The 16,847-nt window shown below is 37.2% G+C and overlaps 1 protein-coding gene across 2 annotated transcripts; it reads right to left on the reverse strand.

The window, feature by feature from the left end:
* Positions 1-7,790: 7,790 nt before the first annotated feature.
* LYAR (Ly1 antibody reactive) lies at positions 7,791-16,840 on the reverse strand. Of its 2 annotated transcripts, none has more exons than XM_054295197.1 (9): positions 16,772-16,840; positions 15,974-16,141; positions 15,551-15,665; positions 13,498-13,605; positions 12,037-12,120; positions 10,129-10,465; positions 9,757-9,861; positions 8,819-8,904; positions 7,791-8,501 (listed from the first exon to the last, which is right to left on the reverse strand). In XM_054295197.1, exons 2-9 carry the CDS (start codon positions 16,093-16,095, stop codon positions 8,367-8,369), a joined length of 1,092 nt encoding a protein of 363 aa, XP_054151172.1. In that variant the 5' UTR covers positions 16,096-16,141; positions 16,772-16,840; the 3' UTR covers positions 7,791-8,366. The 2 variants fall into 2 exon arrangements, with proteins under 2 accessions (XP_054151172.1, XP_054151180.1); XM_054295205.1 differs by lacking the exon at positions 16,772-16,840 and adding an exon at positions 16,599-16,615.
* Between the last annotated feature and the right edge of the window lie 7 nt (positions 16,841-16,847).

Below are 16,847 nucleotides of genomic sequence, written 5' to 3' on the forward strand. Positions count from 1 at the left end.
ATGTGATTGTTACAAAACCTGTGCTTTCTCAGAGAAAATTTGGTGGCATAACATTCCACTTAAGGCAAAAATCCTGCTGACTTCAATGTGGAAGTACCTGTCCAATACAGCAGCTGTTACGTATAGCTTTACTGTGGGATTAAATGTAGAAATACTCAATAAAAGCTCAGATTATTATCAGGGAGGTTGAAGAAACAAGAACCTAATTTCAGTACATGTGTTTTACTTACCAAAATCAAATTAACTGGCTGTATATAGGTAAAAGTTCAAAAATCCAATGTTTCGTAACCTGATTGTACTTTTCCTCTCAGGAGGCAAAATATTTTGCATTAAAACAATGATTATGAGGAATGTGTTAAATTTTCACTTACCACATGCATTCTTTGCATATTGTGCAGCATTTATCAACAGAAATACCTTGCAGATGCTTCCTTTGTAGTTTTATATTGAGAAAACAGGAAAATCAAAAAGAATGGAATGTAGGCTGTGGATAAGTAATTACGTATTTTATCAGTAAACCCTAAAAAACCCTAAAAAGATCCCTAATTTTAGGCAATCCTAAGGGAAGAAACTAACTGGTAGAAACTAATTAGGGTAAAAGCTAAACTTTCTGTGACTTGCACTGTTTTTAAGCAGTTCTAAACCTGCTGGCTAACTATATTTTCCTAAGTATACTATTGTGTGTTTTATTAATGACTGAGATTCTAGGGACAAGGGAAAACGGGGTTCTCATTGTTCTTTATTACTGCACATTGCATTTAAGTAAATTCAGCCTAAAAGATACAAGAACAGAAAAAACAAACCTTTTTCTGCAGAAAGACAGGCCTTCATTTACATCTGAATTTCATGTGAGAGGTGTCGTAGTAAGCAGAAATTGTTTTCCCAGCCTTAGAACATGTATCACATAAGGGCCAACCACACTGCAGTCCTTATGACTACAGGGATTATTCTTTATGTAGTTCAGTTGAATATTTTGAAGTTAGCAGCTCGTGGGAGATCAGAGCTCTGCTTTCTTATCAATGAAATAGAGGTTTCTTTGTTTTATTTCCTTTGAGTGAAATGACTACCTCAGCCTTCACTTTCATCTTAGTGATTCAAATAAGAAACAAAGGAAATCCTCATGCACTTTCTTTGCAAAAGCTATTCATAGGATATATCTTTGATTTAAACATAGCAATTAAATAAATATGTATGCTTGGAAAGGTTAAGATCTGTCAGTGTTGTTAAACTGAACACTTCTGTTTACCTACAGAGTAGGTATTGTGCAAAGAGCTGAAATAAGAGCTTCCTTCCTGGGCTCACTATTGACCTTAACTGAGACCGCTCATGTTCTGTGTTTGTAGAGCTGAGATGTTTTCTGTGATCTTTTCACAGTGCTTCTCTGATTCAGAAATTATTAATCTGCCAAAGAATAGATAGTGATCAGGAGCTGAACCGAGACTGTCACAAAATGAACAACATAATTAACAAAGCATCAACAGGCCTGTTACGGATAATTAATTCTTCCAAGTTAATGTTTAACAATACTCTCATGAAAGTTAAAAAGTATTTTAAAATGTGATGCTTGATGTGATAACTTTAGTTAAAAGTCTGTGAAATAAATTTGTGAATTTGAAGTTTCAGTGAAAGAAATGTACAAAGGGCAGAGCTTGCAGAAATTTTTTTGTGAACTGTAATCCCGGACTCTCACATAATGTGATTCAGTTTCCACATCTTGGGAACTGAATTCAACACCTTCACATTCTTTTATTTTGAGTAGAAAATAATGCTTTGTATGTTAGTTGAATGTCTTTAAATATTCAGGTTTTTTGGTTATAAGCTGAATTTCGGAATCTATTTGGATATTTTGAATTTTATTTTCTTATTGCTCACTGAATATTTGCTGCTTAGTGACTAGTTGGTTATATGTTAATTTACAAGTAATTCTTAATGGCACACAAATGTGGTAGCTTTTTTGTGTCTCTTGACCAAGTAGATAAAAAATTTAGAATTTGAATTCCCAGTTAAATTCTCACTTTTAGGAAGTCAGATTAGTTTTCTAATATTCCAGCCAATTTTCATAGCTTTTTCCCTATTACAGAAATCAAAAGCTAAATTAGCCCAAATGTTATCTGTTCACAAAACACCTGACTGGAATTTTCTTCATTTCATATCTAAGTAGGGTGGGCTCCTTCCTATGTTAATTTTTAGCTGAAGTAGGTTGGATACAATATAGATGTATTTTTTCATTTTGAGGAATAAAATAATAGTGTTATAATACTCTGTGCTTTCTGTTCACAAACTAAATAAAGTCAGTAGTAATCTGCTGCTTATCTTCCACTATCAGGAGTAAAAGATTGGATGGGTAGAGATTCTCAATCCTTTCTGAACCTTGTCCTTGGACTAAAGTATTGTGCATCTTCTCTTACACTGGGTGAAAAAGTAAATATATTGTCTGACTCACCTAGGTAACAAAAAAGCCTCTAAATAGTACAAACAATTCCCCTGCTTTCATCTTGCATTCTTTTAACTATTTTAAATTCAATACAATGGAAAGAACTTAAAAGCATTTGGTGTGAATAACTTAATGCAGATCTGAAAAACAACTGCTGGGTAAAACTCTATTGACTCTGAATGCAGTCCATATACAAACTCCTGAACTCAAGCTGAATTCTCATGCGAGTATTAAATTGCAGTGCAGCCTTGGATTGACCCTTTAGGAAGGAAACAATACATAGAATAGTGTGCTTGATACCAAGAAGGCTCTATATTTAAGCATGCAAGCATTTGAACTTTATGAAGAAAAAGAAAGCAGAAAAGATAAAGGCAGTTTAAAAGGTGAAGAGGGCATCTAGGAGTACAGAAGAAAATGCACCACATGAAGACATCTAATTTATATAGGTATGTTATTCCTCACCTTGAAAGTTGTCAGCAAATTACAAAAAAAATAGCTGATGTGAAGTATTTATTTGATAGAAGACCATCTTCGCCCTCAGTTATCCTGATTAGAGATGTTAGATATCTTTAGGGTTCGACATTTGCCTTTTTATAATCAGCATTTGAAAGATAAGAGGACTGTTCTGTTCTTTCCATCTTTAACTGTGCAAACAAAACCAAAATACTTATCCAAATTTATCCAAATATCCAAAACTCTTCCTATTTATTAAAAATAAATCTGTATAAACCATTTTCCTACTAGTAGCTAAGTAAATTTTCTTACTCTCTCTCTTCTAAATCATTTGTTTAGCATCATTTAACTATGCTTACTTTCTTGAGGGGGTACAATGGCTCTCAAAATGTTTTCCCAAGACTACAGTTTAATGATACAAAGCACTTGGCAGCAATACTCCAGCTATAATTGTTCTTGACTACTCAATCCCCAGTAGTGGTATATAATACCTCTCAGTTTGAGGATTTGATCTGCTTTTAAAAGCCTGCAAAAATGCAGGGGGTGGCGGAGAGGCAAAAACAAATGGCCAGATGTGGGAGAGTGGCAAAGAGTGGGACTTACTGAAACCGATTTACTTAGGAAAAAGTCTGTGCAACCATGCATCTGTAACAATATGAAAAGAACTTAATTCTTAGGGCATTTAGGAACATCCTAAAGTATGTTTTTTGAATACTGAATGTCAGACCTAATTCACACAGGAAAAACTATCAGTTGTGGGAATGGGCATTCAAGTGTATCATTCAACATTTACTGCACAGAAGTATCAGTCTCTCTTGGTGTGACACTTTATTTCTCTGTTGGTGGAGGTTAGCATTATTTCAGGCTGTGATAGAATTTTAACAATGGTTTTGGAGATGTCTAGTGCCACCACTGCTTATGATTTGACTGATGCACTAAAGCAGTGGTTCTCTCTGTTAACAAGATTGGAAAGTACAGTTCAGCATAGCAACATCTCCTTGCTGTGTATTGTGGGATTCAGCTCATGCTGTTTCTGTGGAGTCTTGAAAAAAAAAAAAAACAACAAATCAAAGCTCTTACATCTCTTACATGCTTCATTCACAGTGAAGGTTTTCTTTGTGTCCTTCACAGTCTACTACCACTTACATATTCTGTAGGGTCAATTTTTCACGTCTTTTGAACAGGTATTGTAATTAATTGGACAACAGAGTTAGAAGGAACACTGACTGAGTATTAAACTGCCCAAGACAGACAGGAAGAGAAAGATGTTTCCTTTATAAAGACTGAATTCAGCAATTTGAATTTTTGGCTAGAGGATGATTGCAAAATTCCCATTACTGTTCTGGCTAATCTGCATAACATAAACAGATCTTAAGAACATCAGCTGAGCTCAATTTTTTTGTTCTCATGGAAAACTTACCCAGTGCTAACCTCTGGAACAACTTCTGGTACTGAAAGTTCACCAAAAAAAAAAGCTGAAACTTTCAAAGACATAACACCTGGAACAAAACTGTAGGAGCAAGAAGCAGGAGGAAAGACATTTTCATGGTATAAGTCATGGTAAGAAAGAACAGTCTAGGAGAAAATCCTGGTCCTGTCTCATCCACAGAAAACATGAGCCTTTGTCATGTATGGATACACCAATAGGTGTGTATTCCTTCTGGAATTCCTTCTCATCAAGAGAAAAGGCCAGCAGAAGGGCAAAATTTAGAGTACAAAGGTGCATTTAGTGCTTTGAGTTTATACATTAATGGCTGGATGGTGGAAGTTCATTTTGTGGCTACTTTAAGGAACAGAAGTGGTTTGAGCCATCTGCAATGCAGGCAGAATTCTGGTTCTTTTTTATTTTGGTTCTTTTTCTTTGTCACCTAAGTGAGATGCAGTGTTCTGAATACTTTCAAGAGGATTTCATGCTGCCTGAGAGGAAGATCCCATTATGTTTAAAAGTACCTTTTTTTTCTGGTAAACCAAGTGTATGTGAGTTGAGCTTGACTGTAATCGGGCCTTAATTAGGCTTTTTATACTAATTTGGTACTAATGCATTTCACACAGAAGTTTGAGAAGAGAGGTTTAATGGGTGGGCAGGCACCAAGACATGATTTCTGATTTTCTGTTACTTTCAAGTAGTTTCAGGAACTATAAAACTACTTCTGTTGGAAGCCAGTATTTTTCTTCTGCTGTAGCTGAGGTATGAAGTTGTGTAGCAAGAGCAGTTTCTGCTAAAAGATTCTAATGAGAAGGGCAAAACACACAAAAGACTGGACAATTCTAAATCTTCTAGAATAAATTTAAAAAGACAAACAAAAGATGTGTTTGGAAAGGATTAAGATCTCTGACTTGCAGTCTTGAAGAAAAAAGTCCAATCTAAGCAAAAAGCTTGAAGGTTTTTCAGCCTTTGCTGTCTGAGAGCATAGAAGTGTCAGGATTCAGGTGCAAAAAGAATTACATCCAAGAATTGGAAAGAGAAGCAGTAGATTACCAGGGGTAAAAGGAACTGTATCTTAAAAGTATAAAGGAAAGTTACTAGTAAAACTTCCTCTAGTCCAGGTGGAATTTAGAATTCAATATAAAGTAACACTTCCTGTAAAAGTACTAATGGGAAACATAATATGCAGCTTTTCTTGGCTGACAGAGCAGAAAAGAAACTTAGAGGACTTATTCCTGTTTTTTTTCTTAAAGGCTAATCTGGGAGAAGAAAGGGGTAAATGTTGAATATATTGACTGAGATATCTTGTAACCTGTGAACACAGCTCAATGTACAGAACAATATGCCTTTTTTCACTTATCTTGCACAAAAACTTTAATATTTGCTCTCTTATTTCCTTAATAAGGGTGAGTGTTACAGCCTTAAAAGTTTCTGAATGAAATCATGTATTGGGTCTCTGTATCCTGTGGTCATCAGCTATGAGCCACTACTCATGTAGGGCTCTGACTACATTGTCCTGATGCAATTGGATTATAGCACCAGGTGGGAGGATCAGTTTTCACTGGAGAAAGAATGAACTACTCTAATGCACCAGGACAGTGGAGGGCTGAGCACAACAAATAAGTAGCTGTCCTTTGAAGCTTTTTTTCTTCCACTGATTAAAGTCCCTGCTTAAGTGCTTATGCTATAGTTATAATGAAAGCCACTAGCTTTAAACAATTTTCTAATTTCTCCCTTCCTCACCCTGCCACAAAGACACTCACTTTTCAATACAATATTTTAGAAAAGAAAATTTTAACAATAAGGTATAATTATGGAGCTATGTTATGCTGTTTAGAAAATCACTAAAACATATTCTGGATTAAAACAATACTGGTAAATATGCTGCTTAATTATTGAATAGAAATTAGAGAAGTCCTGCTGGTTTTCTGTCTTCTTGAAGGATTCTCAATGACCTCTGAGGGATTATGCCTCCCTCTGAAACAATTACCACCAAATTTGAAGTAAATTCAATCTGATCAAGACATCATTATTTGCAAGGAGTAAATTAAAGTCCAGATCTGTTGCAAGGGGAAAAGTCAAATTCAATCCTCTTGAGTACTTCGGTAATTGTCTAATGAAAAAACATGTAAGTCTGGGATTTTTTCCACTGGAGAGCTGCATGTCAATAATGCAACTATGCATGGACTGGAGTAGCACTTGGAGCCTTCTACAATTAAAGGCATAGACTCATCTACCATACTAAATGTTACTTACCATATTTCATTACAGATATGACCATACTAAGTATTCCCAGGAACACCCAGAAAGAAAAACATGCCTACAAAGCATACTGTCCCCCCCCTTTCCGCCAACAGAGCAGGAAAGGTAATACTGCAGCAACACACACTGAGGTTATACTATTGTAATTAGAACAGGGCTTACTTGCAACAGACTCCCACTAATGACTGACAAATAGAGGCAAGCATTAGATTCATGTGTGCCAAAACATGAGGGGAAAAAACTGAACATCAGCTGGTGCTGCTTTACCCTTTACACAGGGAGGGGAATAATAATTTACAGCATGTTTATTACTCCACACAGGCATCACTAACCCAACCATGGCAATGCACAGGGGAGTACACTGTTTGAACCTTAAAGAGTGATAACAGTTAAAACAGGAAAGCAAATTACAAGGTCACATCCTACTCTGATAGATCATCTGCATACTGTTGATTTGATATTCCTTATTCCCAGCTTTCAGCTGAACCATGATGTTTGAATACTTAACCTGCTGCTTTGCTTCATTCAGTGATCACTGCAGTAAACACTGAGCATCAGCCACCAGAACTCTGCAATGATAGGAGCCAAGATTCTGCTTATCTGTTAGACTAAATAAAAACAACTGTTGCATAGCTTCAACAAACAACTAATACCTTAAATTCATTATGTCCTTTCTTGCAACCTTTACAGTATGACAAATATGTACTCAAAAAAACTGAACCCAGTGTATCACAGTTAATTTTTAGTATTTATACCTTTAATATAGTTAATATTTCTATAAATTCAGATATTTTTACTATGGAGTTTTATAGAAGTGTACCTGCTTGAAATCACTAAGCAGTTTTTAAAAACACCACATGACTGAGTGCTTTATAATGCTGTTTTTAACAGAGTATATCATAATAGGAAACTTCCTGCATGAAGTAATTTTGCCATTAAGTAAAAACCTACAAAACTTCAGGCAGCTCTCTCTCTTACATACCTGTAACATTTCTAGCCTAGCTACATTGTTTTGGTGACAGCAACACAACAGCCTCTTCAAAGCATGCATAATTTGTGGATTTATTATGCAATTATAAAGTGACAAGATTCATTATATTTAAGCTTGTACTTTAAAGTAATCTATTTCATCAGTCAATTTTTAGTCCCTGTAACCACTTCTATTGAAGTCTAATCAAAACTTTCAGTAGCAACGCATATACTGATAACTTTAGATTTTCACTGAATGTGCAATATTGCATACACAAATCTGACACTTTATTTATGCATTTTACAACACAGAATCAACAGTTTATTAAAGGCTGCATACACTATCCACAGTGCATAAAGTGGGTATCAGCCATACCATTTTGAGTTTTAGCATAACAAAACATTTATTCCACGGTGGGTTTCTGAATATGAAAATCCTATTTGCTTTTAAAAACAGTTCCTGCAAAAAGTCACACAACCCAGGTCCTGAAAAACATTCATGCCTATAAATTATACTCATTACTGGGAGAACTTTAATACAGTAGGCCAGCAATTATTTTCGATGCCTCTTAAAACTTGTACCAAAAATATACATTTTCCATAAAATCAAAAAATAAAATATCTGAAAAAGGTTCTGTGATAAATCTAGAAAAAGGGCAGGGATCCAGTATTAAAAGTTAAATTCTGCTTTCACATACACAATTCAAATTGATACCAATGCACAGTATTTGTACAGCTGAGAGAAGAGTATCACTCCATCTGCAAGATTAAAATGCAACAGCTATGCAAAGTACTTTATTTCACAAGAAGTATGCAAACTGTTTATTTCACAAGTTTCACTTTGTCCTTTAGAACTCTAAATTTAGGATTGTTATTCACTTTCTTATTGAATATGGCCAGGATGTCCTCTTCTGTTTTGTGATGTTCACCAGCTACTGCATAATATTGAGCTATCACCTGCACAAAGACAGAGAAAAGGTTTTTAGTCTGCGACTATAATTCCATTGGAAGCAATAATACACTTACATTACTGCATTCAAAGTGCCATGGAAGCCATTGTGCTATTATTCCTTTCCAGAACTAGCACTGAATTTCTTGTGTAATTCAGTAAGCAATAAAAAAACCTGTCCTTCAGCTAACATTCTGTGAATTCATATCCCATTAAAAAATGTTGAACTTTCTGTTTATGCAATCCAGAATTTTCTGAGCTTCAGCATTACACAAATAAATTCACAAGATCATAGGAGACTAAAAAAAAACATGTTGTACAGTACCTTTTTTCTTAATTTCTTAATTGAAATTTCATTGTCTGGAGCCTGTTTCAGAACTGCTTTGATGGTTCCCTTCCAGTTGAATTTACCTAGGAAATAATCAGTGGACAACACTGTTAGTGAAAGGAGGTATTCTGGATCTTCTTCTTTACTAGTATCCAGCCATCAATCTCCTAATTTTGGAATCAGTTTGGCTACCACAACAGTTGTTAACTGACTGAACGTACAAGAGGAGGGTGTCTTAAGCATAAAAGTCATCAGTTGTTCCTGAATATAAAATGGAATGCAGATGAAGAATCAACACAGTACTTGAACAACAGGGGTCACAATTGGTTTTACTTAACTTGTGCACTTCAGCTATTAAGCAGAAACTCTTAATGCAGGGATAGTTAAGATCCTGTCTTTTCACACTTAAATCAAAGGCAGTCAAATTTGACCATACCACCTTCAGAGGTCATTAATTGGTAGTTTCCAAATAAATGATCTGTATGTTCAAACACAGTCAGAGCAGGACAGATGATAGGCAGAAGTAGGTTTATGTAAGCGTAAACTAAGGTCCAATTTATGATTCACTGAGCAAAAATGGGGATATGAGAGATACCAAGAGGTCTAAGAGTTGTTACCCTTTTTGTTGTGCTGTCTAATGGACATGGCAGCAGGGAAGAGAACCACTGTGGTGAAACCTCAGTGTCCACTGGAATCAAGCACAGCCAAAGGCTGCCAGCACAGCACAAACAACAAATTAAAGAAGAAATTCATTATCAGGTGTTAAGAGTAGCACAGGCTACTTACTCTGGAACAGATGTGTGTACTGAATACACACACATTCATGTATGCTGAGGCACAATTTATATCATGGCTTGCTACAGAAGCTGTGTTTATAGCACTAGGTCTTTTCCAGAGTAGTTTTGTAACAATCTAAATTGTTCCTTTAAGAATACCTTTATCTGTTCCCACATTTTCTTCATTGTCATTGACGTCTTCTGTTTCCATGTCTTCTGAAATGCTTTCAGTTTTCATTCTCTTTGTTTTGGTATGAGGTTCCTCTAGAGATGGAATTGGACAAAACATACACAAGAAAGATTTAAAATGAGAAATTCTGACATGACTTAAGTTTTTGTTCTTTTAACATGAGTTTATATTTGCAAAGTGGTTTAGGTTTTATAAAATAAATGTACAGTCATTGTTAAAAATAATCTAATTTGTATATCTTATGCACTACTTCAAAATTCTACTTAGGTAGTTTATTGAGCTGTGGAATTGAGAAAAAGCCTCTTCAAAACAAACATGAATATAAATTGTATGATGGATACCTTCTACATGTTTATGTTTGCGTTTCTTTACATTTGTTTCCTCTTCTGTTTCACTGTGATTGCCATTTCCATTTATTTCACATTCATTCTCCACACTCTCTTTTCCTTTTTTGCACTTTTTAATCTTTTTTACTTCTTCCTGGTTTTCCAATTTCAGATCTTTTTTCTCCTTCTTTTTATTCTTTTGTCTCTCTTCTTTTCGTTCCCTCTTATTCTTTTTTCTCTCGGTTTTTTCATCTGTAATTCCATTTTCTTCTGCCTTTGTATTTTCCCCAGTTTCTGCAGGCTGCTGCTCTTCCTTCTGTTGTGGTTTGTCTTGTTCCTTTTCATTTGAAGTCTTTTGTTGAAAGAAAGATAATTACAGTTTTCAAATGTGCTTTTTGACATTGCAACTTTCCTCTACTAGATCACTGGTAACTGTCCACAACACTGATATCCTGAAATAATTTAAATTGCTCACATATGATGTTACCAGTTACCTGAGAAGCAGCACCAGTGAACTAATGTGCCTGATGCTTTTAACTTAACAGACTAAATGCTAATGAACATCACAGGAGAAATATTATCTTACAATACATTAAATTCCTAGTTGAAGTAAGTGTCTATTGTGTTTTAAATTATTTGTTAAACGTAATTAAGGAAGTGACAGCTCTTGAATTTACACAAACAAAACTACAGCACATTACAGCAAGATGCAGAACTTATTCCCAAATACACAGCCCTTGAGTAATAATCTCTTTTGCCATCCTGTCTTGGATGTGTCTGGGACAACAAACCATTATGATATGATGCTAAAAAAGGCACTCCTGCTTGAGAATTTCAATTAAGTATATACACTTCAAGGTATGTATTACCAATCATATCTTAAGATCTTTTTAAGATTTCTTAAAAGTGAATTGAAATGCTGTGTAATATATTTTATTTTAATGCTATGCTCTATGAACAGTAATTGTTTACATTTGTGTTTACATAAAAGGTTCTCAGATTGAAGACCTTTTATAAATTAGTGTAAGTCAAGGGAGAACTGCTTATGACTTTAGTGAAGTTGTATAAACTCAGTATTAATGCTCCAGCAAAACAGTGTTCAGAATTTATGTTATGTTCCATCCTTTAATAAATGTGCTTCTTTCTTTCCTGGCTCTTACATTTGGACTCCTCAGAAAAACTGCAAATAAACTTAACTGGAATCATCAAATCAGAAACACAAAGCATCATCAACAGGGGATTAATGCCAAAGCTTTGCCTACTCTTCCTCAAAAGAATTTGGGTGAAAGGGGGGACAGCATCTTTACATCAGCTGAGAAATGAGCTTCTCCATCAGCTTTCAAGTAGCAGCAATAGATGCAAATAAACAACACCCTACCAAAACACACTAAGCTATAATGAAATACCAAAGAATTAGGCACTGGCAAAAGGTCAGTGACAAAAGAGTGAGGCCACAATTTAGACAAAGGAACAGAAGGAACTTGCATCACAAACTGGAGGATTTCTCTCCCCACTAATGAATAGGTAAACTATGCGCTTGCAAATTTCTCACTCCAATACACATAAATTTGAGACACATAAACTCTGAAAGATGTCTTATTCCATCTTAGTGTGTGACAGAAGATTGGAACAAAGATAAAGGCAGAGCTTTTAGTAGCATAAATTAGCCTTCTGATTATCATGGCACAATCGTGTAACCACGTCCAAGTTTTCAATCACAGCCTACTCAGCATGAACAACTTCAGCAACAGTTGTTGCTCCACAAATTAACAATTTAGTCGAGAAATATTACATCATAACATAATCTACTGGAACTATGGGAGACAATGTTTCCACTAACATCTACAAAGGGAGTCTGAAAGGTTTTCCTTCAAACATCTTGGACTGCATTCCCACTTTATAATGTACCTTCAAAAAACTTACATTTCTGGTTGCGTCTGAGAAAACACCCCACACCTGATCTTGCAAATTGCTGTCATTAATTCTCAAACTGTTCTTGATCCAATTCTGTGCATAGAAAAAACAATAATAAGTGAAAATATCCTCCGATTTTATTTCTTCATTACAATATAACTGGTTCTTGTTTTTTATTTTTCATTTAAGAACCAAATCACTGCTTTTGTCTAAGATCTGGTTAGAGGTTACTCCTATTATATCTCTCAAGCCTCTTTGCTAAATTATTTCGTGTAATGTCTAAGAACTGTTAGGAGGCTACACCAATTGCCTCCCCAAGTGGTAAATATATACAAAAGATAATCCTGAAGCTTTTTGATACAAATGGCTATGTTAAGGTCCCATCAAATCTTCTGACTGTTCCCATGAGTTAAAACATTAATGATCTGATCTTATTTATATCTTATTTATTTTGTACTGGACATATGGTCACACTCCTAAATGGATACCTTAGTTTATTACAAGAAAGTATAATTTAAGCAAATAGCTCAATGCAAACATTTCAAAGTTGTTTGGGTTATTGCAGGTGTTCCTGGTGAAAATGAAAATATAGCAGTAAATTATGCTGTTCACATTATGTGCAAGAGATCAACTTTTAGAAATGGGGAATTCAATATTAAATGTAATGTAAAGATTTTTGCATTGCAATAAAAACCCTAGGAAATTAGTAAATTGGAACAATTAACTTTTGCAAAAAACCTTTGATCTTCCACTGCAATGTGTCTTATCAAAAAGAGAGGCTTCTGGAAAATACTAGTTTTCCTGCTCAGAACATTAATCCTGTAGGGAAATAGTCTAACCCTCAACTTGCTAGCAGCAATTTCACCACAGCTCTATTAAGTTCTATTTGAGTGCTTTGGAAGCAAGGCTGATCTCTCAGCCTCACAATCTGAGGCAAAGAACAGGGGGGCGGGGGGGAAAGGCCCATTTGTGAGTAATTCTTCACTTTTAATGAAATTCTTTACACAGTAAATTCTCCACATCTGTAATTTACTTTAGTGAAGCATGCAGAGCAGGAGAGTGTCAGAATACTGAGTAACAGGAAAACCCTCAAAACAGGACCTCGCCTTCAGGAAAAAAACAAAGCCAAGGAAATAAGAAATCTTTAAAGTATGTATAAGAATTTGGGCATTCAATAGAAATAGCAAATAGTCAAAAAAGAAAGGTATTGAAAACAGAACAAACCTACATACGGAGATTAAGGTTAAAATGCAAGTCTCTGGCTTAACACCTAATTAAACTGGCAGACCAAGAGTCATTTTAAGCAAATTTTACAAACACTGCCTATTTGAAATTCAGTTATTACACAATCTATACAAATGCTTAACTGAGCAATTTGTTCCACCTTTATTAAAAGAGAGTGGCATTCCCTAAAAAAGTCTATTTTTGTCTTCACTGCACAGATAACTGCAAATCTCTATTAAAACATACCTGAAACTTTACTTTTTTTCTTGGAATGTTATCAAAGGCACGTATTTGCTCCAGAATGTTCCGCACTTTGGGGCTTATGTTGGGCTTCTTCATTACCTCATGAATTTTCTGAATGAAGAAAAACAGAATTAAATCAGCAAAGCAGCATAAGAATCAAATGGTACATGTCAGGTGTGCAAGTCTGAAATACACTGGGCAGAAATCACTCAGCTGGTATAGTCTGCTCATAGGAAATGCTCAAAAAACATGAGAAAAACACTGACCTTTGGCTCTATCATAGCTCATTAAATGTGTCAAAATTATCTATATAAACATTTATACCTATGTAGTAAGCAGGACTGCTCATCAGTGCTTTCTGATAAGTTACAAACTGTAATAAAAACATTTCCAACTAAAGTAACTGCATCACAGAAGGGATTCTTGCAGCATGAAAAAGACCTGCATTAAGAAAAGCAGCTTTTTGGTTTTGGAGTTAATTATGAAAATTCAGGCTTACTCTTGATGCCACAGCTGACATGCATTTCTTCTGGCAGCAGTGCCAGCTTCAACAAGCATTTATCCCTATATGACAGCTCTGGACATTGCTGTGCTGTGGGTGTCAGCATGAGAGGAAAGAGGTCAGACCAGGGCCTCCTGGCAGCCCCTTGAACACCACTGCTGCCTGTGGGGGACAAAGGCTCTGGGCTCCCCAGTTCTTAGAGGGTGCAGCCACTGGACACTGCAGAGCCTTCCTGTACTTCTGAACACCTGGTGACTGAAAGGCTTGTGAATATGTTAAGACTCAGAAAAAGGTGACTGCTAATCCCTCATCCTTCAGTGTAAGAATTACTTGCTATTGAAGCAGGCTACCAATGCTCATAAGCACCAACGCTCACATCACGCTGCCTTTACAAATGTCCTCAAATAGTGTTCAATCTCAACAAGAGCACTCATCTCTGACTTTAATGGTATTCATCACATACTTCAAGCATGCATGTAGCTTAGCACCTTCTTAGGATGTGTTCTGCATGATAGAAACAACAATTCCATGCATAAATGTGATCTAACTTACTACTAATGGGGTTTTAAATATGTGTTTGAGGTCCTTCCAAAACCTTTGAAGTAAAGCCATAAGAGCGTAGATTCTTGTGTAAGACAGAAAGAGTAGGAGATATTTCTATCCATGCTGGAGCTTCTTTTGTTCAACATATTCACAAAATATCTGACAAGAGGACAGAAAATTTTCCCTATGATATGAAGCTATTTAGAATGAGAACTATGAGGATTCCAGAAAGATCTTAAGAAAATGAGTGACTAAAAAGGTGAATAAAAAGGTGAATAAAAAGGTGAATAAAAAGGTGAAATGCCTTCAACACAAATTCACTCAAAGCAAGAAGAAAGGGAAAAGCAATCCTAATTTCACATCTAAAATGGCAGACTTTAGTTGACCATTGGAGCTTAGATACAGTATCTCAGGGTTAAAATAGCCAATTCCATGAAAATACCAGTACAATGATCAGCAGCAGTGTAAAAAAAACAAACAAAAAAAACACCCAAGAGTAGGTTAACAGACTAATAATAGTTAGAAAGGAATAAAGGACACAGAAAACATAATTATGACACGTGGTAAATCTATGGTTCTCTTATATCTTGAACAGCATTTCACAAGCATACAGTAGAGTGGGAAGATTTTAGAAAAACCAAAGATCTAATTTACACATGAAGAACAACTGAGCAGGGTAGGATTTTTGAACCTTGAACAAAGAATATGAGATGAGGAGGAGTGCCTGACAGAGGTCTACAAAAACATAAAGGGCACGAAAGGGTTTGACAACTACCAATGTCTCTTGGTATGCAGTTGGGAACATTACACTAAACCAAACCAGTAAGAGATAGATTCAAAACAAAAACCACATTTCTTACCAGGATAAACACAGACCTATCAAGGAAATGCCAGAAGACAGCTGGGGATATTGGTAAAAACAGATCTCTGGCTTGAGCCAATACAGGCTCTTTTCTGTCTTTGATAATTACAGACAATAGTTACTGTAGGTGTATGCAGTATAAACCATACCTGAATCCACTCCTGCTGTTTAGCATCTCCTTTGCTAGCTTTGGCTTCAAAGCCTTTCCCACCATATTTCTGGTCTTCACTTACACACTTGATGTGTTCCTTATAGTCATCACCCCTGGGTAGAAGAGATTTTTAACCACAGGTCACTGAAACACTTCACTCCTCAAACTGTGCAACATTTAGCCAACCAAAAAGCTGAAGTAATAGATTAATTAGATGAACAGATCATTTAAACCTTATTACTGTCAACGTTTAAATTATTAAAATGTGATGCGCTTAAAGTACATGCTTGTAAGACCACAGGCATTTCTGTCATGCTACAGCTTTCACTGAAAATTTCTGACTTGCATCTCTTGCATTTGTGACAAGAGTGAGCAAGTGAGTCTGCAGAGTGAGCAAGGTAATTTCCCATTCTTTACATACCAGAAATCCTTGCCACAATCCATGCAAGACAGGCACTGACAGTTTCTGCAGATGTTCACATGCTTTTCAACCTGTGCTTTCTTCACGGCTTCTCCACACGCATTGCACGTGAAAACCACCATGGTGGCGAGCGGTCAGGAGCCTCTTCCTTCCCACAGAAGCGCAGCTCTAGGAATACAAAAAGAAGATTATCTTAATTTACAGCTTGAAAGAAGCACCTGGAGGGCCGAAGTGAAACACACCCGTGCACACACTGACGGCCAGGGTGAGCAGCGCGGTGCAGAACGTGCAAGAGTTCCTGCCACCTGATACCCTCCGTGAGCGCAGGGGAGAGCAGTACCGGGAACCAGCAATCCCTGCATCCGCCACGCCAGCAGGGAACCGGTAACGCCCGAACCCATCACCCGAACCCGGTAACCCCCGAACTCGGAACGGTAACCCCCATACCCACCACCCGAACCCGGTAACCCCCGAACCCATCACCCGAACGGAGAAACCACCTGTAACTCCTGCACCGGTGACCCCCGTACCGCACCCACGCCGATACGCGCAAGCGGCGTTCCCGGTCCCGCTCCCTTCCCCTGCGGGACCGCGCCGCTCCATCCCGCTCCCCGCAGCTGCGCACCGGTGTCGGCCGGGCCCCGCCGAGCGGTAACGCTGAGGGGTGACCGGGCCGCACGGCTTGGGAAGCTCGGCGTGGCCGCCAGCCGAGCTCCTGGGCGGCAGCAGCCGTGCCGTGCCGTGCTGTGCCGCTCCCGTTCCCGTTCTCCTCCCGCTCCCGTACCCCTTCCCCCGCACCTCAGCAGCGGCCGCCGCCGCCCCGCGCGGCACGTGCCGCACCGGCCCCTCCGGCCTCGCCGCCCCGCGCCTGCGC

Source organism: Melozone crissalis, unplaced genomic scaffold, assembly GCF_028551555.1.
Source record: "Melozone crissalis strain CALT ecotype California unplaced genomic scaffold, PUWL_Pcris_2 ptg000006l_1, whole genome shotgun sequence".
NCBI lineage: Eukaryota > Metazoa > Chordata > Aves > Passeriformes > Passerellidae > Melozone > Melozone crissalis.